Here is a 25,534-nt window from a genome sequence, read left to right as displayed (position 1 = left end):
CAATAAATTTGTTCCTCCAGGCAATAATATATTGGCTCATTCAGAGCTTTCAATCATTTCGTACTACCCAACATTGTAGTAACAAATTCCTCATCTTTTCAATGTGCAGAAACACTTTGCACTTTTAATCATTGTATGTGTGGTCGCACTATCCACAACACATACGTTTTTCTCATTTTTCTTGATCCAATCAAGAGTGATGATGCATTTATTTGCTTCTTTGAAGCACATATCTTTCAAGGATTAGGCATCACATGATTTATCATGATTCACATCCAATTTTCTCCATATGGTATTTAGAGATAATAGCATATATCAAATACGCATAATTATACAATTTTATCCCATGATTTTGATAAACATATCAAAATAACTTTCATTCATAAAATATNTTTTTATATATATATATATATATATATATATATATATATATATATATATATATATATATATATATATATATATATATATATATATATATATATATATATAACCATCCTCATCTTCACATACTTGTACTCATCATCTCTTTCATTCGTATATAGAAAAGACAATAATTCTGGGCTTGATCGAGCTGAGCTGAGGATCGACCACAAAACATCATAGAATGGCAGTGGCATGGAACACAGTGTTTTGCATAGCCAAAGTGATATGGGCTGGTCTCCGGTGGTGGGTTGCCATGTTGCTCATCTACGCCGTAGATGCCGCCTCCGACCCCTTAGAATTAGTTCTTTTCTACTAGTTAGGTTATGGTGTTGTACAAGTATATTTAGAGAATTCAGGTTAGAAATATTTTGAGTGTTCGAAAACTATTTGAGTGATTATTGTTGAGGAGTTGAGGATGGATGGTAATGTCATTCATTATTACTTTTTTTTTTTTTTTGAAAATCAAAGCAAAAACTCAGATTAATTATCCAAGAAAACTGAAATACAAGTAGGTGGGGTGGAATCCCAAACCCCGAGAACAGAAGAAGAACCGGTCGCCCGTGCCAATTCATGAGTTACCTGATTCGCTGATCTCTTGACATGGTGAACCGAAGTGATGCCAATGTCCCTAGCAATGACACGACATTGCTTAATAATGAGGCCAACATAAGAAAAATCAGTCTAGCAGAATTAAAATTATTACAGAAATTCAAACAATCAGTTTCCAGAATGACGTTCTCTGTATCACGATCCTTGAGCCGCGTTAACGCTTCCTTAACTGCAATGAATTCAGCTAGATAGGGATCTCTATCACAATTATTACTATTTTTTAATTCATCCTTAATAATGAAGTCTTTATATAGTAGAAGATGAGATGATAAGTGATGTCTTGATGGTGAAATAATGGTTGTTCCATATATAAGTCCTTCCTCCTTCCTGGTGGAATGGAGTAATTAGTCATCATGCTGGAATTAATTATATAATGGACCCCCTTCATTATGGGATAATTACTTGAAATTCATGACGATTCATTGTAGATAGTGGCAATATAATTCATGAAGACCTGTGAAAATTTATGCCTCCATTTGGGTCGCTATTTATAATTATTCCTCAACAACTATTTTAATGATACTGTTTTCTGGCAATTTATATAGTGGACCAGGATTCACAATGCAGTTGGACTTGATTCAATACACAACAGAATTTGACTTCATAATGTACATGATTCATACATGTTCATAATACACACACATAAACACGATATAATGAATATATATACATAATTTGATTTCATAAAGTACATAATTCATGTTCATAATACACATACACATAAACACGACATAATAAACATGAAACCTTATTTAAAAGGTAACTGTTTGTCCAAAATATTGCCTCACCTCACATACTTTGAGGTAAGCCCGAACTTATCAATGTCTTCATATTTATGTTCGGCAACATCGTTCGATTGAGGTGAATACCGTGTCGTACTCTCGAGTGCAATACTAACACTTGCACATAAATCATCAATAGGTGTTTCATATTCACCACACCGATCGTTTTAACCACCTTAATTCTACGATTAAGTTGGTTTTCCACTTTATTCTTATAAATAATAAATTTATCAACAACATCGTTTTTGCTCTTAAGCAAATTCACTTAGCACTACCGAGTGTTATCGTTGATATTCCAAGAAGTACATCTGAGAGGTTGTCCAAAAGGTACCCGGAAGGTGACTCCGAAGGGTAAACATACTTCTTGGCTAGGGCGAACGGTGAGTTCTTGCCTATGACTGGAAGGTACGTTTACTTCTCGGTCTTGTGGCTGAGAGGTGCTTCTAGCACTTCTCAAACTCGAGATGTGCGCTTCACTTCAGTACACTTGAGCTATAACGCTCACAATTATATAGTTATCCAAAATTTGACAAATTGATTATATTTGAAATCTATATTGTTCACCATGAACTAGAATTGAAGTTCTTTACGAGATTTCAACATGCAACACGTTTGTTACATTTCATCTCGGCCGTGAAGCCATTTTAACATTTTCTACGTAATGCTACATTATGCACAAAACCAATTTTCATTATTCAACCCGTGTGCGCTTCTTGACGCGTCAATAAAGTCAATATCACCTCCACTAAGACTCGATCTCATGACCTCCTATATAAATGAGTCACTACATGTCATGAACACAAGGTACTTCGCAGTCAAACTTATTTGATGAGAATGCTTTAAGTACTTTTTGTTATGAAACTAAAGGAATTGCAAGCAACAACACCAACAAACAGAGCAAGAATGGAATGCGAGGACAATAACAAGAAGAATTGTAAAAGAGAAATGGAGAGAAGGGAGCCGAGATATTTCTTATTGATATTCTCAATTGGTACATTTACAAATGAAATACATAGGCCTATATATAGGCAATAACGTTAACCCTTCAATACTCCAAAGGACACTTAAGTCTTCATATGTCCAGAAATACAATAATTGAGATAATGGCCACACATTATTATTATATTCATAACACTTTTATTTTTTTTTTAAGGATGTTTTTTAGTACTTAGGTCTGAAAGTCAAATGTTATAGAACTGTTCGAGGGCATTTTCGTCATTCCGTTAACTGTCCACTATCTCTTGCCAATTTCTGTTGGCCATGGATCCAATCCCCTCTTCTTCTTCTCGCGTCTCGGACGGGGAGAAACCGTCAATTCCTTTTGGCAATGGAGAACCGGAACCCTATTGCCGACGTTTCAGATTCAATCCCTCCAGACTACAAGCTCTGCGGTTTCTTACGCGCAGTCCTTAGGATTAAAGTTAACCCTAACGACGACCTCGCCGATGCCCTACCTCTCGGCTCCTTTTGCCGCATTGCCGGCGACGCTCACTATGACGTACACTTCGTTACGGATAACGGCGTCGTTTTGGCCCCTATTAATAGCCCGGACCCTGACGTCAGTGGCGATGCTACTGCGGTGCCCTCAACCTCGAAGAAGAAGAAGAAGGAGAAGAAGAAGAAGAAAAAGTCGAACAGTATGGAGGTTATTATGGATACGCCCTCCACTTCGAAGAAGAATAACAAGTGGAGTAGAATCGGGATGGTTAATGGGAGCTTGAGCGTGGTCCATCAGCTTCACGCGCTGGTGGCGCACAAGTGTTTGAGCATCATTGCCAGAGTGGTTTGCGTCGCGGCTGAGAATGGGGAGGCCAGAGCTGTTCTGCTGATCGATGTCTACTTGCCAGTGGCATTGTGGTCAGGTTGGAGATTCCCTAAGTCCGCCTCTGCTGCAGCTGCGCTATTCCGCCATGTTAGGTTAGCCAAATTTTAATACCTTTCCCTCTTCTATTTCAGCTTTTTTTTTTTTATGGCACTCTATACTTCAATTATTTTTCTACCTAAAATTTTTGCTACAATCATAATTATACAGCCATACATTGAATTGGACCCAAAAAAAAAAGAATTCCATTGAATTCATAAGCTTTGTTGTTTATGGGGAGGCTAGGTCTTTCTTTAATGACTAGGTGCTGTTTTTCTCCTCTTAAAAAATGTTAGTCTCAGTGGAGCGGATGTGGCGATACCAAATTCTGAAGAAACCAATACTTTCCTTTGTTTGCATTAGCAGATTTTTATTAATTTTCTTTATCTGCTCCAACTTTTATGCACTTGACATTACACCATTTTACTTTCTTGCCTTATTGTGCCCTTTGGATTACTTGGTTCCTAGCAATTTATTTGTAACTTGTCAAGCTTGAGAGTTGTAATGTACTGCTGTATAATATGTGGATGATATTCACATTCTCCAATTCTATCATAACAGTTGTGATTGGAAAGCTAGAGGTTCAATACTTGAGTATGCCAAACTTGGTGATGAAGATTATTGTAGTATTTGGAATCTTTCCGACTGTCATGCTCTTGGATGCAAACACCATTGTAGTGCCCCTGACCCATCCAAGAAAAAGCTCTTTGAGCTTCATGAAATCTTTAAGAGCTTGCCTAGTATAGTAAAGAAGGTTGATCCTGATACTTCAAGAATAAATGCAGCTGATCCAAGTAGACCTGGTATTTGGTTGGTTGCAGATGATATCTTAGTCAATATTCTTTCTTCCCTTGACCCTATTGACCTTGTTCGGGTATCTGCAACATGTCACCATTTAAGACATTTGACAGCATCAATCATGCCTTGTATGAAACTTAAGCTGTTTCCGCATCAGCAGGCTGCAGTTGATTGGATGTTACAGCGTGAGCGGGATGTTAGACCCTTACCACACCCTCTGTACATGGATTTTGTTACTGAAGATGGATTTGTTTTTTATCTAAATGCTGTGTCTGGTGAAGTAGTAACTGATGTGGCTCCTAAAGTTAATGATTTCCATGGAGGAATGTTTTGTGATGAACCTGGACTTGGTAAAACTATTACTCTTCTTTCTCTCATTCTAAAGACACAAGGAACATTGGCTGAGCCCCCTGATGGTGTGGAAGTGATATGGTGCTCACATAATGGAGATCAAAAGTGTGGTTATTATGAGTTGAGGAGTGATAATGATGCAGGGGTATTACCAGCTAATAGAGGTATGGGACAGAAGGCTAGGAGGGGAATGTTTTCTCCAGATAAATTAATGCCAAAAAGAAGTTTGCAAAGCTCCCTACCTTTAAGATCTACCTTCGTTGATTCAGCTGAGTGTGTAACAGATCCAGAAATCAAATTGCTGCCAGTTACATTCTCCACACCACCAACATGTGCTACACGATGTACCAGGAGCTGGAGCCATGTGAAGAGAAATCTTATGCTTGCATATGAAGAATCAGCTCTATCCCCAGAAGAAAAAAATCCCAATAAAAGTTTTAAAAAGAGAAAGCATGTTTCAAATGGTCAATCCGAAAACATGACAAAGAAACAGCATAGTCAATCACATGAATTGTCCTCCACTCAGAAGAAGCTTAAAAATTTTAATGTGGATGATCTTGAGCACGACGAAACTTGGGTCCAATGTGATGCTTGTCGCAGGTGGCGGAGGGTTGATGATGCAAGCGCAATGGATATAAGTGGAGCATGGTTTTGCAGTATGAACACAGATCCTTTATTTCAGACATGTAGTGCTCCAGAAGAATCTTGGGATTCTAAACAGCCTGTTACATACCTTCCAGGATTCCATACCAAAGGAACTCCAGGAGGCATGGAAGAAAATGTATCCTTTTTCATCAATGTGCTAAAAGATCATTATACATTTATTGATTCAGAAACAAAGAAGGCACTTACTTGGCTGGCTAAACTGTCTGCTGAAAGGCTTTCAGAAATGGAAGCGGCTGGATTGGTTTATACTTTTGTAGATATAGGAGTTCCTCATCCATATAACAGAATATTTCAAGCATTTGGTCTCGTTAAGCGGGTGGAGAAGGGATTTACAAGGTGGCTCTACCCAAGAGCTCTTGTCAACTTGGTCTTTGATTTGGATGCACTCCGAATTGCCCTCTGCAGGCCTTTAAATTCATTCAGATTGTATCTGTCACGAGCTACTTTAGTTGTTGTTCCTTCAAATTTAGTTGATCATTGGAGAACTCAGATTGAAAAACATGTCAGACATGGTCAGTTGAGGGTTTTTGCATGGACTGATCGCAGAAAACCTTCTGTGCACAATCTTGCTTGGGATTATGATGTAGTTATAACTACCTTTAATCGTCTAAGTGCTGAATGGAGCCCCCAAAAGAAAAGTGCATTGATGCAAGTTCATTGGCTACGGATAGTATTAGATGAAGGCCATACACTTGGGTCGAGTTTGAGTTTGACAAATAAGTTGCAAATGGCAGTTTCTCTGAAGGCTACAAACCGTTGGATATTAACAGGTACACCGACTCCCAATATCCCTAACAGTCAGCTTTCTCATCTTCAACCAATGCTTAAGTTCCTTCAAGAAGAAGCTTATGGCCAAAATCAGAAATCATGGGAAACTGGCATTATTAGGCCATTTGAGGCGGAGATGGAGGAGGGTCGGTCACGCTTGTTGCAATTACTGCACAGATGCATGATCAGTGCAAGGAAGAAAGATTTGCTAGCAATTCCTCCTTGCATCAAGAAAGTGATGTTCTTGAATTTTACTCAAGACCATGCAAGAAGTTACAATGAGCTGGTAGAAACAGTACGGCGGAATATATTAATGGCAGATTGGAATGACCCTTCTCATGTTGAGAGTTTACTGAACCCAAAACAATGGAAGTTCCGCAGTGCTACCATCAGAAACGTGAGACTTTCTTGTTGTGTGGCGGGACACGTTAGTGTTACGGATGCCAGCCAAGATATTCAGGAAACTATGGATATTTTAGTTGGGAATGGTCTGGATCCAAGTTCAGAGGAGTATGCTTTTATAAAATATAACCTTCAATTTGGTGGCGACTGTATGAGGTGAGGTTTTTCCTTTTAACTAATTAAGATTCCTTGTGCAATCAATTTGATTTGTCCACAATATAATTTCCAAGCTTTATCCAAATGTGTAGGTGCAAAGTATGGTGCCGTTTACCTGTCATTACACCCTGTAAACACCTTTTATGCCTGGACTGTGTTTCTTTGGACAGTGAAAAGTGTACATTTCCTGGCTGTGGTAACTTATATGAGATGCAGAGTCCTGAAATACTAACCCGTCCAGAAAATCCCAATCCAAAGTGGCCTGTTCCACAGGATCTTATCGAGTTACAGCCTTCTTATAAGCAGGTGGGATAATTTAAACTGTCATTGGTTCTGATATAGCCTTTTTTCTTGCCCTCATTTATTTATTTATTTGTCTTTTATGTTTTTATTCCTCTTGCCTATCAAATCATCAAGTACTTAAGGTCTTTATTTTCTTTTTTATGGTTCTTTCACAGGATGACTGGAATCCTGATTGGCAGTCTACCTCCAGCAGCAAAGTAACTTATCTTGTACATAGATTGAGGGAAATTCAAGAAGCTAATAGGCTGCTTGTGCAGACTATTGAGGATGAAGGTGCCAATAGTGTTAATGATATTCGTCTCCCCTTTTTGCGTAGCAACATCAGCATGACTTTACATGGACCAGAGAGTGATATCTGCCAAGTTCTTCCGGAGAAAGTTATTATTTTTTCTCAGTTTCTTGAGCATATACATGTGATTGAACAGCAGGTAATTTGTATTATATGCCTGGATACTTCAGTATGATTCTTTTTCTTCATCAAGTGATAATTTAATAATTTCAAATTCTCCTTTTACCAGTTAACAATTGCTGGTATTGAGTTTGCTAGTATGTATAGTCCAATGCATTCTGCCAACAAGGTACCTCATTAGTACTTGTAGCATTTAATGTCTGTGGTTATCTGATCTTTTGTTCGGATGATTTGTTTGCTTAATTGGGGCACAATTACTTTTACATGATTCAGATAAAATCACTGGCAACCTTTCAGCATGATGCAAACTGTTTGGCTCTTCTGATGGATGGAAGTGCAGCTTTAGGCCTTGATTTAAGCTTTGTGTCACGTGTTTATGTGATGGAACCAATATGGGACAAAAGGTACTAGAAGATTATATGTCTGTTTTAAGAGCTTATGACATCAAAAGCTTTGTAATTGTATTAATAAACTTTATTTACGGTTGGTTGAACATTGAGGCATAAATTGAACCCATTTTTGAAATCGAACTTCTGTTTCTTTTTTCTCTGTTGGTACTATAGCGTATTCTGCTGGATAATGGTTTACTTTACTGAACTTGGTATATATTGGGATATATCTCACAACTAGAAAGAAGGTTTTATTTGTTAATCTTTCTCATGCGTTTATGTGATCTTTTCCTTTCAAACAAGTCAGTATGGAGGAACAGGTGATTAGTCGTGCTCACAGGATGGGTGCAACACGCCCTATTTTTGTGGAAACTTTGGCAATGAGCGGTACAATTGAAGACCAAATGCTGAAATTCTTACAGGTAGTGTGCTTATTCTATATTTTATTGGCAAAAATGTCAATTTGGCCCCTATGTTATGACTATTCCAACAATTTTACCCTTTCATTTTTTTTCCTGCCAAAACTGCAATAACTTTGATTAATTTGAGTCAATATTGCCCTTCTATTAGTATTTTGTTTGCCTATCGTCAATTTAACCCATTTGTTACCCAAGCTTGTCACAGAAGCCATTGACCTGGAACTGTCAAGGAACAAAACTCTAAAAAGAAAAAGATCATTTTCACACTCTTCCTAAACTTACTCACAGCTCCACTAATAAAAAAGGAAAAAATAAAAATATAGTGTTTTGTACCTTGAGAGTAGCAAGTCAATGACATGTAGCAGGATTGGGTAAAAAAATTGGTCAAATTAATTGACTGTAGGCAAACAAACTAGTTGAGAGTGTCAGAGTGAAAATTGGGTACCAATATCTAGCATGTTTTGGGGCTTCTAAGTGGTAGTTGCAATGACTAGATAAGGAGTCCTGAGGGCATGAGGTAGTAAACATTATGTGTTTGAATAAACATTTAGGGTAACTTTCTATCTGCACATTTTAGCATTGTTAATGGACAGTGTAATCTTTAATTAAAAGTTTGATTATCAGAAATTTGAAAATTTGATTTCTTGTCTTTTTCATCTAATTCTAATGTGAAAGAGCATGCTAAGATTAGTTTTTATTTATGGATATGGGAATCAGTGTTTTTGAAAATGGAATTATTGACAGTTAAGAACCTTAAAGGGTGTTTGGTTCAAGGGATGTTTTGAGGTAATGCAACATTCCCAGGAATCTCACATACCTAAGAATGTGATTCCCATGAATGTTACCAAAAATGAACTAAAAACAAAGTTTGAGAATCTCATATTCTCACATTCCCTACAGTGACCTCGCATATCCTTGAACCAAACAAGGGAATGTGATATTAAAATATTCACATTTCGGAGGTTATGTGAGATAACTGAACCAAACTCCCCTCCCCCTTTTACTGTTTGATTTGAATGTCATTTGATGGTAGAGGAAGCTTTTTATAGTGAGTTTGTGTGTATAATAAAGTTTTATGCATTTACTTTTAGGATCCTGATGAATTCAGAAGCCTACTGAAGGAAGCGCATGATAAACAAGGTCGTGATGGATCACGGCTTCATCGCACAGTACATGACTTTGCTGAAAACAATTATCTGGCTAGGCTTAGCTTCGTTCGCACAAGTTGTTCCGAGACATAGTATAAGCAGCATATTTTAGGTGGGAGTCTATGAAAGAGTTTGGTTACCTACTGACCACTGTTGACAAGTAATGGGTTCTACTAACTAGCCTTTGCCTTTGGGAATCTCATGTGCTGGGAATCTGGGCAATCCAGTTAAGCCAGTAATATGACATCTTACTATAGCATAACAACTTCCCTGATTTTGTATACACATTAACCAATCTGTAGATGGGCAAATGAATGTGCTAACTGTTTTTTGGATATACATCTATTCTTTTGAGTTTTGATCGCCCCCACAGGGCAAGGGCAAGAAAATTGTATTATAATGTCTTGGAAATTTGTAATGTCGCCAATTTATTTTAACAAAATGTTTGTTTTAGTTTATTATATGAAGAAATGCATTGAGCAGGAAAGTTTTTAGTATTTATTTCATCAGATTCCACAATACAGAATTTCCTTCACACCATAAAATACATTCTACACTATAGAATTCCTTTTCTTTTTAAGAGGTTGGTAGTTGATCTTGTTGGTGCTTGTTCACTTTATCGTGTTTAGCTCAGCCCTCCAAAGGGTCAGACATCCTTCAACTCTTTGTACATGCCTATTTTTAATCAATTAATATATTTTTAATCAATCAATTAACCATTTTTAATAATAATAATAATAATAATAATACAATTTCATCTAAAATTGCTCAAGATGTCTAGCTAGGTTAGTTATTCATAATTTTTATATTTTGTATTATTTAATTTTATATGAGCTAGACATCTTGAGAGAAGTTTATTTATTTTTTTTTTTTTTGAGAGAAGTTTATTTAACTCACAAATTGTAGCTAATGTTTTGAAGATTTTAAAACTCATACATGCCTAACTTGATAAGTAAATATTCTCTAAATTATATTTTTACTTTTACATGTCCAATATACACTGCTCACTCGCTCACTCACTAATGTACAATATCACATATTTAAGGTACAATATTCATAAACTGAACACAATATTTATAAATTCAATACGTAATATTCATGAACTTCATCAATGAATGGGTGTCAATTATCACACAGCATAATAGTAACAAATGTCATTTTTTGACAGATGGTCTTTCACCTTCAAGAGAATTTTTAGATCAGAAAATCCTGTTCACACTTGTAGTCAATTCTAATTCTGTATCCTCATTAAAGCTAAAAATGGATGGATAGAACATTTGAAGAGATGTAATCAGTGTTGCAAAAATCCCGCCTAGGCATCGATTAATCCCCGCCTAGGCGCTGGTCGACCGCCTAGCGTATCACATTAAATGGTGGTCTAGGCGGCTGACCGGCTAGGCGACCGCCTAGGCCACTAAAGCGCCGCTTAGGCGCTGACCGCCTAGGCGTCGACTAGACCAACTAGGCACCGATTAGGCCTTCCAGTCGGTCGATTAACTATTGTTCTTTTTTTTTAACGGGTTATTTCACTCAAAACAATATCGTTTTGAGCCAAATAATCCTAAATTGTACAAACTTTATATATATTTTTAGGTTAATATTTAATATTTTAGTATTAACGATTAAAGTATTATATAATTTATAATTATTAGTCTTTAAAAAATTAAAAATACTTAAACAAATTTTTAAAAAATAAAAAATAAAATAAAAAAAATACACGGGCGCCTAGGCGCCGATTAATCCCCGGCTAGGCGTCCTAGGCGCTAGGCGCTCCCCGAGCGCCTAAGAAGCGCCTAGCGGTTTTTTCAACCATGGATGTAATATGTATTTTGCTCAAATGTGAATATATATCATCACTGTTAGTTCTTAGGCTTCTTCTTCTTCTATACAGTTGTTATGTTTGGCTCCCAGACTGATCACTCACTCCCTGGAGCAAAGAATGGGTTACAATGACAACATTATATAAATAAACAAAAACCTAACCTCAACTCCATTCTACTTTCTTTCCTTTCATGTACACTTGCAGCCAGCAGGTTCACAACCCTAAACTATATACTCTTGGCTTATATGCAAGTACAACAACACGCCCGGTGACTTTAAAACATAAAAGGAGATGAAACTTGTAATGCCATGAACCTGTTTTAGCGAGTGTGGTTGTGCCACAAGACAAGGATCCACCCTTCAGAAGCCAAGTTTCTTCCGAGCTTCGTGGCCTAAAGAAGCACTGTCACGTCACCGAGGACCACACATTGAGGCCTGCCAGCTTGGACTGACGGGAACTGAAATTAAGTTGATAGCTAGCTAAAAGTGTCGTCTGCAAAAGCTTTGAGTACGAAATTCTTGAAGCGCTGCGAGTACTGCCTCGGATCGACAGCAGAGATCGAAGTAGGGTCGTATTGGAACGACTTGTATGCATGCTCAAGCTTCTTGCTTATGTCATAGTCTTGTAGAATATCGATTATACCGAAGAACAGAATGACATCATAGTACTGCCCCGTAGGTTCTCCAACTAGCACCTCGTCACTTCTCCTCACTGTTAATTCCGCCTTTGCTGCCATGTTGATACCTAAACTACCCGATAAATACCTGCAAAATTCAATTTTACAGTGTCACAAACAAAGAATAACCGTGATGTTCTCAAGCTAGAAAAAGGTAAAATCTTGTATCTTTACCATGAAGAGCCTGTGTCAGCAGCGCTACAAAGTTGAGGGGCTGCTCCTTCACCATCCAAATCTCCAGTTTCTGTGAGAGATCAAAATAGTGAATTCCTCTGTCTAGTACACCCAAACAGTTGATGATTCTAGAAAATTTAGATATATACCTCCGGCTGTAAGAACATCAATTATAACTGGTTCCCCAGAACTCGAAACTTCCTTAAAGTGCACACCAACCAATAGACTGTAATCCATAATTCTCTCCTGTTCCAGGAAATCGCAGTCATGGTCCACTTGCCTGCAAAATGAAATATTCAGACTCTGAGCTTATAACTTATTTTAAGCTACAAATAAACTATAAGCTTTGTTTGGTAAAACATAGGAAGTTTGCAATAATATTTTGAAAAGCCATACCAAGTAGTTTCAAAATAAGCTATTGGCTTTTAACTTTTATCTTTTTTATCCTTATTAATTTGCAAAAATGACATCATATACCATTCATTAATCAAAACCCTAATATTTTTATTTCTTTTACACTTATTAGCTTATTATTCAACAGCTAATTTTACCAAACATTTTAATTTCAATTAGTTAGCATATTAGATACTAGTTTTTCAGCTAGGTGTATCAAACAAAGCCTCAGTATTGAACATGACCTACATATAGAAGCAACCTGACTGCCATTTGTGTGTTGATGGTAATGAACATTTGTACAAAATGTAGTTTGCTCTTTACTATAAATAATCCATAAAAGAAAGTAAAATAAAAAGCAAAAAGCAAAGAGACAATTACAAGAATAAACACCCTTAAATCAGCATTTCATTGTGGAATGTGAACTCTATTACACTCTTTTGTTGAAAAGGAATTCCAAAATTTATTTCCCCAGTTTTTTGTTGAAAAGGAATTCATTATTGTCAAATTGAAATTTGAGGCTCTTAAAGTTTGCAAAAGTTTAGCCTCTGAATAAAGTTCCAATTTATCCTTTCAATTAACACACCAAAAAAAAAGGTATAAAATGTTCACCTGCAGAACTCTTCATACCAAACTTTAGGCAGCCGAAATACTAAATTGAGATCTAGATCCTTGAGAGTGGTAGTAGAATCAATTTCAGATTCAGGTTTATCAGTCAAGCGGCCAAGTGAAGAACCTTTTAAGTCATAGCGTCTGTGAATGGCAAACTCACTACAGAACAGATTCCCCATGATAACAAACCGCACCTGCTCATCAGACATTATGTATTTTAGGCATAAAGTCCATTAACTACGCAAATACTGCAAGTCGTAACGCAAATATTTCAGTCCAACAATACCTTCTTTTGAGCAGGTCCAGTCATCTTCACACAGTGAAGGCCAAAGAATTTGGTAACTAAAGTATTTTCAAAGGAACGGACATGATTGTAATAAGCAGGAAGCATTCGAATGAACACCTGCATGTGTTGATCAAGAAAGCTTTGTTATCACAATTAACGTTATTGAATGCCCCAAAGATGTCCCGTACAAATAAAAAACAGCAATTGAAGCATTAGATGAGAAGCAGAAGAAAAAAACTCACTTTTACTTCTGATTTCTTCATGGTTTTTATCATGTATTTGTCATCATTGGTCAAGTAAAAGAAGCTTCCACTCTTCCCAGGGGAAGAGAGCTCCCGAAGGGCATCATTGCCACATATGGATATCATGTAATCTGCTGGATCCACCTTAAACAATTTTCTTAATGTCCTGAAAATATTTATTTTTTCCCAGATTAATTAGTGGTGAATAATGCTAAAAAACTGCAAAGTAAATCAACCTATTTCAACTTTAAAAACTTCAAAAGCAAAACCTTTTCTTGTTTTATTATGACTAAACCCACCCCGACCTCCCCAACCAACTGATGCCCACAAAAGATTCATATGTTCACACACATTAAGGCCAAGGCCAGGAAAGTTCAAACAAGTATAAGGGTTATTTTCCATGTATAGAGACACGCACATATGGGCACATATACATACATTGATACATATACTAATATATACATACATAAAAGGAGAAATTAGCTAGGAGTTCACGTTAGAGATTTAGTAATCTGTTCTTTCCTTCTCTGAAATGCAATAAATCAAGGCCTAACCTGAAAACCAGCGGGCAGTAATCCTTCCATCTAAAATCACATGATTGATGAGGGGGAGTGTGCTTTGATCCTTCTGGAGGAAATCTTGTCCATACCTTTTCCCTTGGGTCGAAAGCGGTAGCTTTCAGATCAAGTGATGTAGCTGGAGCAGGCCTTCCTACAGAATGTCTAAGTAATGGCACTATAAATGAGCTGCTGACAACAAGACCACGAAACACAAGCACATAGAGGGGTCTAAAGCAATGCTATTAAAATGTAGAAGTACCTCCATTTGCAAATCAGGGGAAAAAAGTACATATATTAAAAAAAAAAAAATTGAAGGGCTAGTCAAAAGTATACAATAAAATTACTGGAAAAACTATATGGTCCATTAGCAGACAATAGTGAAAGCAAAAAACTTAAGTCAGAAAACATACCATTTTGTCTTTAATTTTTTTATTTTTTAAATTGTTTAAAGTCAAATCAAGTACATTTTGTAAAAAAGAAGCAACAAAAATCTAATAACCTAGGCTCTTAAAAGTGGACCACAAAAATTCTTCAACAGGATGAACTAGGACCACTCATGTTCATGATGCAAAGGATCACCCATATTTTTATGAAATCTTAAATTTATTGTTCCAGGAAACTACACAAGGTGGTTGAATTTGTCCGTGTTGCAATTACAAGGCAAGTTCTTGGATACCACTGAGACTATATACTATATTGTAACATTTTGAAGTGTTCTCCTCATTGGATGCTGAAATTGTTACTAAAACTCTAGAAATACCTGACACAAGATATTGTGTATATCCTTCACAGTAAAATCTTTTCAGAAAGCCAAGATACCCCTAGGCCATAGTATATGAGAAATTGGTTTCACCACAACTTAATTAATTCAAAGAAAATTAGATGAAAAGATAATGAATATAAAGATCTCAAACTGCGCAATCAAAGGGATCAAGAGCCGGACAGTTGAAGAAGAAATTTAGTTTGAGATGAGTACCTTATTCCTAGCTGCAAATTGAGCATAAGCTCATAATTCTTATGATCTTTAGATATTGTTTCTCCCTGAGTCTTTGCTGGTTGGATTTTGATGCAATGGGATCTCAACCCTCTTGGAGCATCTGGATCATTACCATTAAAACTCCCAAGCCCTTCACTTCTTAGTGATCCAAAATGATATTGTCCAAAAGTAATATCTGAACGCGTATCACAATCAGTGTCAACATTAAAGCCCTCTCCATCACTGGGCCTCCCGTCCACAGACTTCCGTCTAGGCTTTGACTTCGTTTTATGAACCTTCCCTATGAACTGTTTCTGCAAGAACTCCCCTTCACATGGCCAGTTTATCATCTTTTCTGAAGGAAACACAGTTATCTCTTCTCCAGTAGCTAGCTTACATCCCTCCAAATGAACTGAATACAATTCTCGAGGATCCCAGTCAGAACTACCTGGTTGTGAAGCCAAAGTGTAAAACGTCCCACTCTGCTCGTTAGGGTCCCTACTCCAGACACCCATATAGAAACTCCCATCCACCCATCGAAACGTGCCATTTCCTTTAGGCTCTCCATCTTCCCAGCATCCATCAAACTTATTCCCATTTGCCCACATCATTGCCCCACTGCCATTCATCTTCCCATTCTTCCATTGTCCAACGTACTGATTCCCATTGGACCACTGGTACCTTCCCTGCCCATCTGGCAGCCCACGGCGCCATTCCCCTGAATAGTAATCCCCATTGGGGAAAGTCCTGGAGCCCCTACCATGTTTCAAGTTGAAAGCCCATGAGCCTTTGTAGGTGTCATTGGAGCAGGCAGTGAAAAGGCCCTCGCCATCGATGTAGCCGTTCTTGAATTGGCCATCATAGGTGGTTCCAGATGGCCAACTGAACTTCCCCTTGCCCATGGTCTTGCCCCCTACCCAATCCCCAATATACATACACCCATCAGACCACAGGTACTTTCCCTGGCCATTGGGGCAGTTGTCTGACCACTGCCCTGTATACATGTCTCCATGGGAGAAAACTTTCTCAACGTGGTAGACATCCCCAGGAACATCAAGGTCATCATCCACATGGGACACCGACATTGTTGAAAAAATGCCGTTTGCCCTTCTCTTTGCAGCTGCTTGTGATTTCCTTAATGTCAATTCCCAGGCCCTCACAATGCCACTGAATTCTTTGCTCATTCTCTCTCCTATCTATCTATCCTCTTCTATATTACTAACCCCCTTCAGCCCTTTATTCTTATTTAACCCAGATCAATATTCATTTCTTTCCCCAATGAGAGATTCAGAAGAAAACCACCAAACATCGCCCTACCTAAATACAGGGACCCAAAAGCAAAAACCAGGTTTCTGCTTTGTGTCAGTTTCCTTTGATTTTTCTGAAGAAAAGAAGAAAACCATCAAGCATTTCTACAAACACCTTAAACACACCCAACACCAAATGAATAAAGAGGCATTACCAAAACGGAAACCTCTGCTGCCCGTACCACGTGTCAGATTTTTAGGAGGTCGGGAAAGGCTTGGCCAAAAGGAGCGCTGTTACATTGGCAGGAACAAGAAGAAGAAGAAGAAGAAGCAAATTGTCAAAAACAATCATGAAGACCCAGAATTGGGTCCGTCCGTATCTCTGTTCGCTCTGTACAAATTGATTGATTTGAAGAAACGTGCGTCTGTCTCTTTTGTTCTCGCTTTATCCGCGATGATGAGGTGATAGATTTGGCAGGAAAGGAACAAGCAGGCAGGCAGGCAGGCAGGCTGTCTCTTTCTTTTGTTTAAAATTCTTGTTTTCTCAAAAAAAAATTCTTGTTTTCTCAAAATTTTTTCTAAAATTTTTGTCCTTTCACAATCTTGCTGTTTTTCTTGATTGAGGTTGACCAAGAATCCGTTGTTGGTCCCCGGGTTTGGCTCCCAAATCGGCTACAAATGCGAGGATGACAGACACATTTTTACCATTTTCTTCGGCGTACCGCACCACCCTTTGCCATGCCGCCCGCACCACACTTTTGCAGCAATTTGCAAATCCACCGTGTTTTATCATATCATTTCTCACATTCTTTCTTTCTTTTTACAATACCCGGAAATAACATGTCACTTGTCACCTCATAAATATTCTCAACTTTTATTCTAGTTATTTAATGAATCCCTAACTTCAAGACTCTTCACGTCTAGTTATTAATGAATTCCATTTTATTTTGAACAAGTTATTTAATGAATTCCTAATTCCCTCTGTCAAAATATCATCGTTACTCAATAACTTAGTAAAAAGGGCTAAATATCAAAATATCTTTACGCAAAAGAAATCTATCCAATGTCTATTTTAAATATTCCTCTCAAATATTACATACAGTGAGCTAAACTCATAAGAGCAAATCTAATTGCTTCTATTATTCCTATGTCACATTCAAATTTTTTAATAATAATTAAATCGCATTCCCATTCCGCTTCATTTGATCATGATTTAATGTTTACAATCAAAGAAAATAGATAAAATTGTACGGAGTATATATCTATCAATCATTATTGCATGGACCATGGTCCACACAACTGTGTGGACTAAAAATAAAAAGTACATTATTTTTGTACTGAAGGTATATTATTTTTGTACTGTAGGTACATTATTTTAGGGTACATTATTTTTGTACTGAAGGTACATTATTCGATATATACTATCAAATAATGTACCTACAATACAAAAATAATGTACCTTCAGTACAAAAATAATGTACTTTTTATTTTTGGTCCACACAGCTGTGTGGATCATGGTTCATGCAATAATTTGCCAGTATCTATTAGAGGTGGTCAAATTCTGGACTTGGGCCAGTCTCGTATCTAGCCTGGGCCAGGGCCAGGTCCAGGATAGCACTGATTAGGATTGGGATAAAAAAAAATTGTTTGAAATAAAATTTAAGACATTTTTTTTTAGAAAAAATAAAATTTAAGACATTGGAATCATGATTAACAACGAAAATTCTTATCACTTAAACTACTTCAACATTTTGATATAAAAATGTTATTTAATATATATGTGTGTGTGTCACGCGCACTTTTTCAAAGTTAATATTAAAAAAAAATTAACTAATAATCTCAAAATAAAAAAATTAATATGAGTTTCTACAAAATTAAAAATTTATAAGATTTTAATAACATTTGAACTTGTACTGTTAAAATTTTTTATAAGACTTGTAATATTATTTGATAACTTATAAATATTATAAAGTGTATTATGATTTATAAAGTCCATGCTAGATTTTGTCCGGGCCTGGGCCGATTTTGAGCTGGTCTTTGGGTTAGTTTCTTATAGGACCTGAAACGGCCCTCTTTAAGCTGGTTCAGGTTTGGGCTAGCTTAGCCCATGCTCGCTTTTTTCGGGTCGATGCAGGGCTAGTTTGACCTTGAACCGGCCCGTGGCCATGTCACGTGATTTGGTATTTCTATTAATCAAATAACATGAATAGTGTCCCACGGTAGGGGTGAGCAAGATCCGCCATATCAGTTAAATATGCTCTGATCCAATTCGTATCCACTTAAAGTGGATGTGTTATAGATCCACTTAGTGAAAATCTGTCACTAGTGGAGTGGATACGGATGTGACTTCTAAAAAATCCGTTATATACAATCCGCTCCTCTATCTTAAACAATCATTGAATTTGAAAACCTTGGTCTTTTCTAATAAAGATTATGAAATATATTCACTTTGTGTTATAATAAGAAATTGGTTTTCTAATTTGCTTGGATTAGGCCCTGTTTGGTAAATGATTGTTGGCTGTTTGGGTTAGAAGGTATGATTTGTTAATAATATTAGCTGATTGTAAAAAGTTGGTTGATTGGGTTGGCTGTTAGCTGATAGCTGTTTGGTATAATTTTTTTTCTCAAAAAGCTAATTGAAAATGCTACTTTGAGTAGCCTTTTGAATTTTAGTATTTTAGAGTTACAAAAAGCTTATTAACCAAACAACTAATAGTGATCAAATAAGCCAAAATTGACTGATAAGCTGATTATTTACCAAACAGGACCTTAGCATGGAAATTGGAAAGAATCAGAAGTCTTGAAATTTAGGAATGTTCAAAATAAAGATTGCCAAATTGATTGTTTTGATTTTTAATGTTTGACATCTTGGATTATAAATTATTTTATTTTTTTAAAACTTAAATTTCGTCATTCTACCCGCATCCAATCCGCTATTAACGAATCAGATCGGATTGGATCCGCACCCTTTGCGGATGCGAATGTTGATGAGATTTTAGCGAATTAGATGAGAATTCTCTCCAAATTTGTTTCAATCCGCTCCGCACTCACCCCTATCACACAGGACTTAACTCAACGATTTAAGAGTCAATACAACTCAGGGTGTGTTTGGTTCATGGGTTTACGCACTAAGAATGAGAATCAAAATCATAGTTAGTGTTTGATTGACAACTTTTTAAAACACAACTATGAGTTTTATTACCCATTTAATTAAAAATCTCATTTCCTCATTAAAAGGGGTATCATTTCATCTTATTGGTAATAAAGTTATTGTATTGTACAGTTTGGATATTAGTACTTTTAGATTTTTGTTTTGATTTTTTTGTTCATATTAATACTTTGGATGTCATTATATTAGGAGCAATTGCCTTGATTTTTTGTTTCTGTAATTTTAAAATATTTATTTTCATTATAGGTCATACAAACGTCAATATTAGTAATAATTCCAATTCAACCCTACTACCAAACGTGTAAAATATTTTCACCAAAACACATTACCATTACCAAGTATTTTATTCTTATTTCGATTCTGATTCCTATATACGAACCAAACACATCATCAATATCTATGTATATTTACGAAGGTACAACCGAACAATACAATAACTTTAACATCCAAAATGATTGTATAAGAGAGATTAAGAAAATTGAAGTGAAATTCCAAATTTAGCAATAAAAAATTGTTTTAAGGTTGAAATTAGTTGTTTCTATTTAGCATATAATAAGGTTAGACTTTTAGTTGAGATAGAACATATGCTTCAATTTGGCATTAGAACTAACCTCATGTCAAAGTTCATGATTCGAATATCCACGTCACCCGATATGGTCTACATGTTACTCGGAGTCTATCGAAAGTAATCCGTCCGCACGCATGAAAAGGCACATATAATATATTGTGCAATTAAACTATCAGCTTAGACTTAAAAAAGTATCATTACGTTAATAATTATATAGTCAAAATTGGATACATTTATAATTGAGTGACTAAATTTATTATATGTTATTACTGATAACTAAAAACTTCATTTTTTTTAATGAGGAATTAATGTTATCTGTTTTATTAAAAAATTTATAAATAAATTATTGTAGTGCGTGTGTCAACTTCATATTGACTTCAAAGCCTTAGAATATTGGGAGTGGTGAAGCATAAGCAGTTCCAACTTCCAATGTCTTACCAAACTGAGTCAAACTCAATTAAATAAATAACCAAAATGTGTAAGCAATTTATAAAATAGTTTGATAAATTAATACCTCCAAGACATTATTTAAAATGCGGTATTAGTCAGTCGAGTAAGATTAATGTGTTCCACGTTTGTGGTCCATCACCATTCACCATTAAATTAATGGTGGATGACATAAATGCAATAAACAAATAACACTATTAACAAACAAACATCGTCTAAAACTTTTTGTTTGGGTGTAGCTCAGGATTTTCACCGTTGAACACAGTTACTAATTCTCTTGTTGAATTGATTCAAAACAAAGGATTGAACGCTTTGACTTTTGGTTAAAGATGATTAAAATTGTTAGGAGTCTTATAGTTGTGTTCTAGTAAGACTCCTCTTTGTATTGTTATATTATCTCTGTATATCATCTATCCTTAATTGATTCAGACTTACCATCCTCATCTGGTATCAGTAGTCTTCTAGGTTTTTTTCATGGCTAACATTGAATCTCACGACGGCTCTGCTCCCGCTTCTTCCAAGCGGACCGTCTCCGACGTTGCCGTGTCTGCTCATCCTCCGACGATCAGTACCTTTCTCTCGTCGGCGCATCACTTCGTTTCCCTCAAGCTGTCCTCTCGTAATTTCCTGTTGTGGAAGACGCAGATGGTTCCTTTTTTATCTAGACAAGGGTTGTTTGGGTTTGTGGATGACACCCTACCTTGTCCATCGGATGCGCCACTGGCTCTGCCACCTGCTGCTGCTGCCTCAGAGGTTGTATCCGCTGCTCCTGCTGTCTTGTCGGCGTCGACTGCTGCCTGGCGACGTCAAGACCACGCCGTTTTGTCCCTTCTGATTGCCTCTCTGACGATGTTATGCACTTGGCGTTAGGGAAGGAGACCTCGCGACATTTATGACTTCATATTGAGCAGGTTCTGGGTTTTGCAACGCGGGCTCATGCCCTCAGCCTTCTTGGCCAACTCTAGGCGCTGCGTCAAGGCGATGCGTCGGTTGTTGACTACCTTGGTCGTGCTCAGCTCCTCATCGAAGGTCTCACACTGGCTGGTCGTCCGGTGTCTTTGGACGACCAGAATCTCTATGTTTTTAAGGGCCTCCGTCTAGAGTTCCGGCCACTGGTCGCCGGGTTGACGCGAGGAGCGCCGGTATCGCTTTTTCAGATTTCCTGGTCGCACAAGAGTTCATCTGTGTGGATGATGGTGGTGCGACAGTTCCGGTTGCCATGGCTGTTCGTCGTGGTGGCAGAGGCGGTCAGTCGGGTTTGCAATATTCTTCGCGTGGTGGTCGTGGTCACCAGCGCAGTCGTGTGTGTAGGTGGCGTTCTGGAATCCGGTGTCAAATTTACAACTCTGCCGGTCACTCTGCGTTATCGTGCTTTCGGCGGCATAATGATGCGCCGGGTCCCCAGGCACACGCTACTTACTTGGCGGATGGTGCTGATTTTGTGGCCTCGCATCACTGGTTTCCAGATACGAGCGCTTCCAGTCATGCCACACTGGATCAGTCCGTGATGTCGTCTGCCGCCAGCTACATTGGTTCGGACACCCTACGGGTCGGAAACAGAACAGGTTTGCCTATATCTTGTGTTGGTACTACTTCGTTAGCCACATCTAATCGTGTTTTTCGTATGTCTGATGTTTTGTGTGTTCCTGAGTTGTCTATGTCGTTATTATCTGTTCAGAAATTTGCGAAAGATAATGACATCTTTTTTGAATTCTATTATGATTGTTTTGTTGTGAAGGATCATTCTACCAAGGCGATTCTTTTTAGTGGTCAGGCTTCGGGTGGTCTTTACTCATTGATATCTACTATTTTGTACCAATAATTCATCCCTTATTTTAGTTGTTTTGAGGTTTATTTTCTGTATCCTACTGAAATTGGGAATTGTTTGTGTGTTATATTGTCAAAGTGCTGAATTATCTATAAGGAACAACAAAGGAAGAATATTGGAACATTTTGGACAAGTTCTGGAAGAAAAAGAAATTACAAGGAAGAATACAAGTTGGAAAAGAATTGGAAGCTGCCTAATGGGCCAAGGCCCATCTACCTCCTATATATTTTACCTATTCTCTACAATTGAAGCAGGTTCCCTTACAGAGTTCTGAACCCTAGCTTTTAGTTTATATTTCCCTAGCATAGTTTAGATCAGTTCACATTAGATTAGTTAATTTCAATTGTGGAATCAAAGATTGAAGATTGGATTTGTTCTTTATTAGTTAAGTTCTCTTATTCCTCTATTACTTTCTTGCAATGTTTATGGTTATTTATTGCTTTGCTTTGTTTACTCCAATCATGCGGGAGTAGTTCGTTTATGGGTTTGGATTAGGGATCCATTGTTAATCTTGATGTTCAATTGGTAATTAATTGCATAAAGGGATTGAATCTTTTACCTAGGGTTTATGTTGATTTGGGGATTTCTTTGCACTAGTTATTGGTTTGTGGCCACAATTAATTGCTAGTCTAGGAGAGGGATTCATTACAACGACAGTTGGATGGAGACCTCGAGCCTTACCAATTTCAACCTAATTTTCCTGCTATGAAAGTAGAGGTAATATTGGGGGCTTACAATGCTTAGGTGCTTAAGGTTATGATTGATGCATCACGACAGTGGGGCAATCTTAGCCTAATTATCTTATTGATTACGAAAGTAGCTGAGTAGAATTCTTTTGTGCATTGCCCATATATCCCTTGGTTAATTATTCTTTCCCTAATCCTGAGTTTGTTAGAACATCAAGGTTACAATCCCCCTAATCTGACCCATACTTTTATCATACAGTTTACACCTTAATCAATTGCTTTCTTTTATTCCACATCATTTAGTCTTTGTTGCTTGGATTCTATTAATTCATATACTTTAGTGCCTGGTAATTCACACAATTACGTGCCATAACCCCAATTCTCAGCGGAACGACATTACATCCTTTTTACACTTATCATTTGTGCTCATCACTCGTGGCATGCACCGTTCGTTGTGTTCTGCGTGTCAGTTGGGGAAATCTTCTCGATTCCCTCTGCCGCGTGTTGAGTCTGTTGCGTATGTTGCTCACGTATCTTCCTCCGTATGGCACAATAGGCTGGGCCACCCTCATCATCGAGTTCTTTGTCAGATTTTGAATACTAGTTTCGTTGGTTCTCCTAGTGTTAGTCGTTCGTGTTGTTCTACGTGTTAGTTGGGGAAATCTTCTCGATTCCATCTACCACGTGTTGAGTCTGTTAGTTCGCATGTTTTAGAGTTATTGTACATTGATATTTGGGGCCCTGCGCCTATTCTCTCTTCCAGTGGAGATAAATATTTTGTTCTATTTGTTGATGATTTTACTCGGTATGTTTGGTTGTTTCCCATGCATGCAAAAACTGACTTGTATGCCATTTTTGAACACTTTCGTTGTCAAGTTGAACATATGTTAATCGTAAAATTGTTTCGGTACAGTATGATTTAGGGGGAGAATACAGTCTGAACGCAAGGAAGACAGGAACAGTTTACGTAAAAAGAAAAAAAACTTTTTTTTGATAAGTAATATATATCTCATATATATTATTATAACATATAATAATCAAATTATTATATCAATAAATTAACCCAAGATTTTTAGATCAAAAACAAAAAACCACAAATTAATCTGAACATAAAATCAGTAGAAAAAACCTGACTCTTGATGCCATTGTTAGAAAAATTCATACATGCGCAGCAGAAGCACCAATTCGCCTTTTCTATGATTCTATGTAAAAGAGGGAGTTAGAAAGTTTTTACCCTGAAGCGTGCTCCAAAGATTTTTACGTGAAAACTTTTTTCCTGACTAATATCTGAAACACTCCTCACATCTTAAGAAAGAGGGCAAGGCTTACATATATAGTCTGGTTTGGACCTAAATGTGCTAGCCTTTTAAAAGCCCAAAACTACCCAATATTGAATTAATTCATTAATCAGTTATTAATGTATTAATTCTATATCGATAACTCTTTATCGATTTCTTTTAAAGTTCTCAGCATTACCATGAACGATTAAGGTGTGACTTTCTAGGTTTATAGTCAAATTAGCATAAATAGTTAATGGGACACATGAAGGAACCAAAGTTCTTATCCCTCGAATGTCTCTTACTCTTTCTGATATGAGATTACCCTTCAAGTTCCAGCATAAATAATTCCCATTGATGCTTGCATATGCCATGACTATCAACAAAAGCTAGGGCCAAACACTAACTCACGTTGGGTTATTACTGAAAAAAACCAGTTTTTAATCACGGTTAATTGTACATGACTTTCTCCGGAGTCACCCATCCTGATAGCCTGAAAGTGTTAATTAGTTCTAGACGAGGATAGACAAGATTGTGTTGCTACTACCAATGTTGTCTACAAAGAGGTTTTCAATAATATGTAAATACAACCGGTGATATTATGTTTTTTTTCAAGATGGAAAAATTGCTATATATCTACACAAAAATATATCTTCCATACATATGAATTAGAATAGCAATTGATTCCTATAACTGAGTTACTAGAGAACGAGCATATTTGTCCAATTTATAAAAATCCTGAACAATCATATATAAAATCTCTAAAGTTTCAGCACTACATGCGTACATCTATACATTAGCTATTAATTAAACAATTATTTGCTAGAATTCAAACAATGATAAATTAGAAAACATAATTGATTCAAAACATATCTTCAATTGCACTATATAATATTTGATGTTATAATTTATATAGTTATATATCAATCCAAATATTTTAATATTATAACAAATCCATTTCGTGCATCATACTGGTAAAAATACTAGTTATAAATAATAAATCAAAAGCAATATTAAATAAAGGTCCAAATTTGTAACCGACTACGGAGTATATGTTTAGGATGAGACGTTGAATAGCTGATTC

General features: G+C 36.8%; 2 protein-coding genes across 4 annotated transcripts; one reads left to right on the top strand and one right to left on the bottom strand.

Annotated features, from left to right (window-relative positions):
* Positions 1 to 3,090: 3,090 nt before the first annotated feature.
* On the top strand, positions 3,091 to 9,948 carry LOC116029380 (F-box protein At3g54460). 2 transcript variants are annotated; one of them, XR_004100328.1, is made up of 8 exons: positions 3,091 to 3,734; positions 4,240 to 6,819; positions 6,912 to 7,125; positions 7,278 to 7,550; positions 7,641 to 7,700; positions 7,805 to 7,935; positions 8,224 to 8,342; positions 9,431 to 9,568. XR_004100328.1 is itself a non-coding variant. In XM_031271361.1 (8 exons), exons 1-8 carry the CDS (start codon positions 3,145 to 3,147, stop codon positions 9,578 to 9,580), a joined length of 4,113 nt encoding a protein of 1,370 aa, XP_031127221.1. In that variant the 5' UTR covers positions 3,093 to 3,144; the 3' UTR covers positions 9,581 to 9,948. The 2 variants fall into 2 exon arrangements, 1 of the variants encoding a protein (XP_031127221.1); XM_031271361.1 differs by having other exon boundaries at positions 3,093 to 3,734; positions 8,228 to 8,342; positions 9,431 to 9,948.
* A 1,364-nt stretch (positions 9,949 to 11,312) lies between these two features.
* On the bottom strand, positions 11,313 to 17,201 carry LOC116030902 (phosphatidylinositol 4-phosphate 5-kinase 6-like). 2 transcript variants are annotated; one of them, XM_031273270.1, is made up of 9 exons: positions 16,691 to 17,201; positions 15,229 to 16,609; positions 14,247 to 14,414; positions 13,693 to 13,858; positions 13,451 to 13,567; positions 13,165 to 13,358; positions 12,309 to 12,439; positions 12,160 to 12,229; positions 11,313 to 12,073 (listed from the first exon to the last, which is right to left on the bottom strand). In XM_031273270.1, the coding sequence occupies exons 2-9, from the start codon at positions 16,410 to 16,412 to the stop codon at positions 11,785 to 11,787; spliced, it is 2,319 nt and encodes a 772-aa protein (XP_031129130.1). In that variant the 5' UTR covers positions 16,413 to 16,609; positions 16,691 to 17,201; the 3' UTR covers positions 11,313 to 11,784. The 2 variants fall into 2 exon arrangements, with proteins under 2 accessions (XP_031129130.1, XP_031129129.1); XM_031273269.1 differs by having other exon boundaries at positions 15,229 to 17,201.
* Positions 17,202 to 25,534: the final 8,333 nt, after the last annotated feature.

This window comes from Ipomoea triloba, chromosome 9 (assembly GCF_003576645.1).
Source record: "Ipomoea triloba cultivar NCNSP0323 chromosome 9, ASM357664v1".
Taxonomy (NCBI): domain Eukaryota; kingdom Viridiplantae; phylum Streptophyta; class Magnoliopsida; order Solanales; family Convolvulaceae; genus Ipomoea; species Ipomoea triloba.
This window is presented reverse-complemented; position numbering and strand designations above follow the sequence as displayed.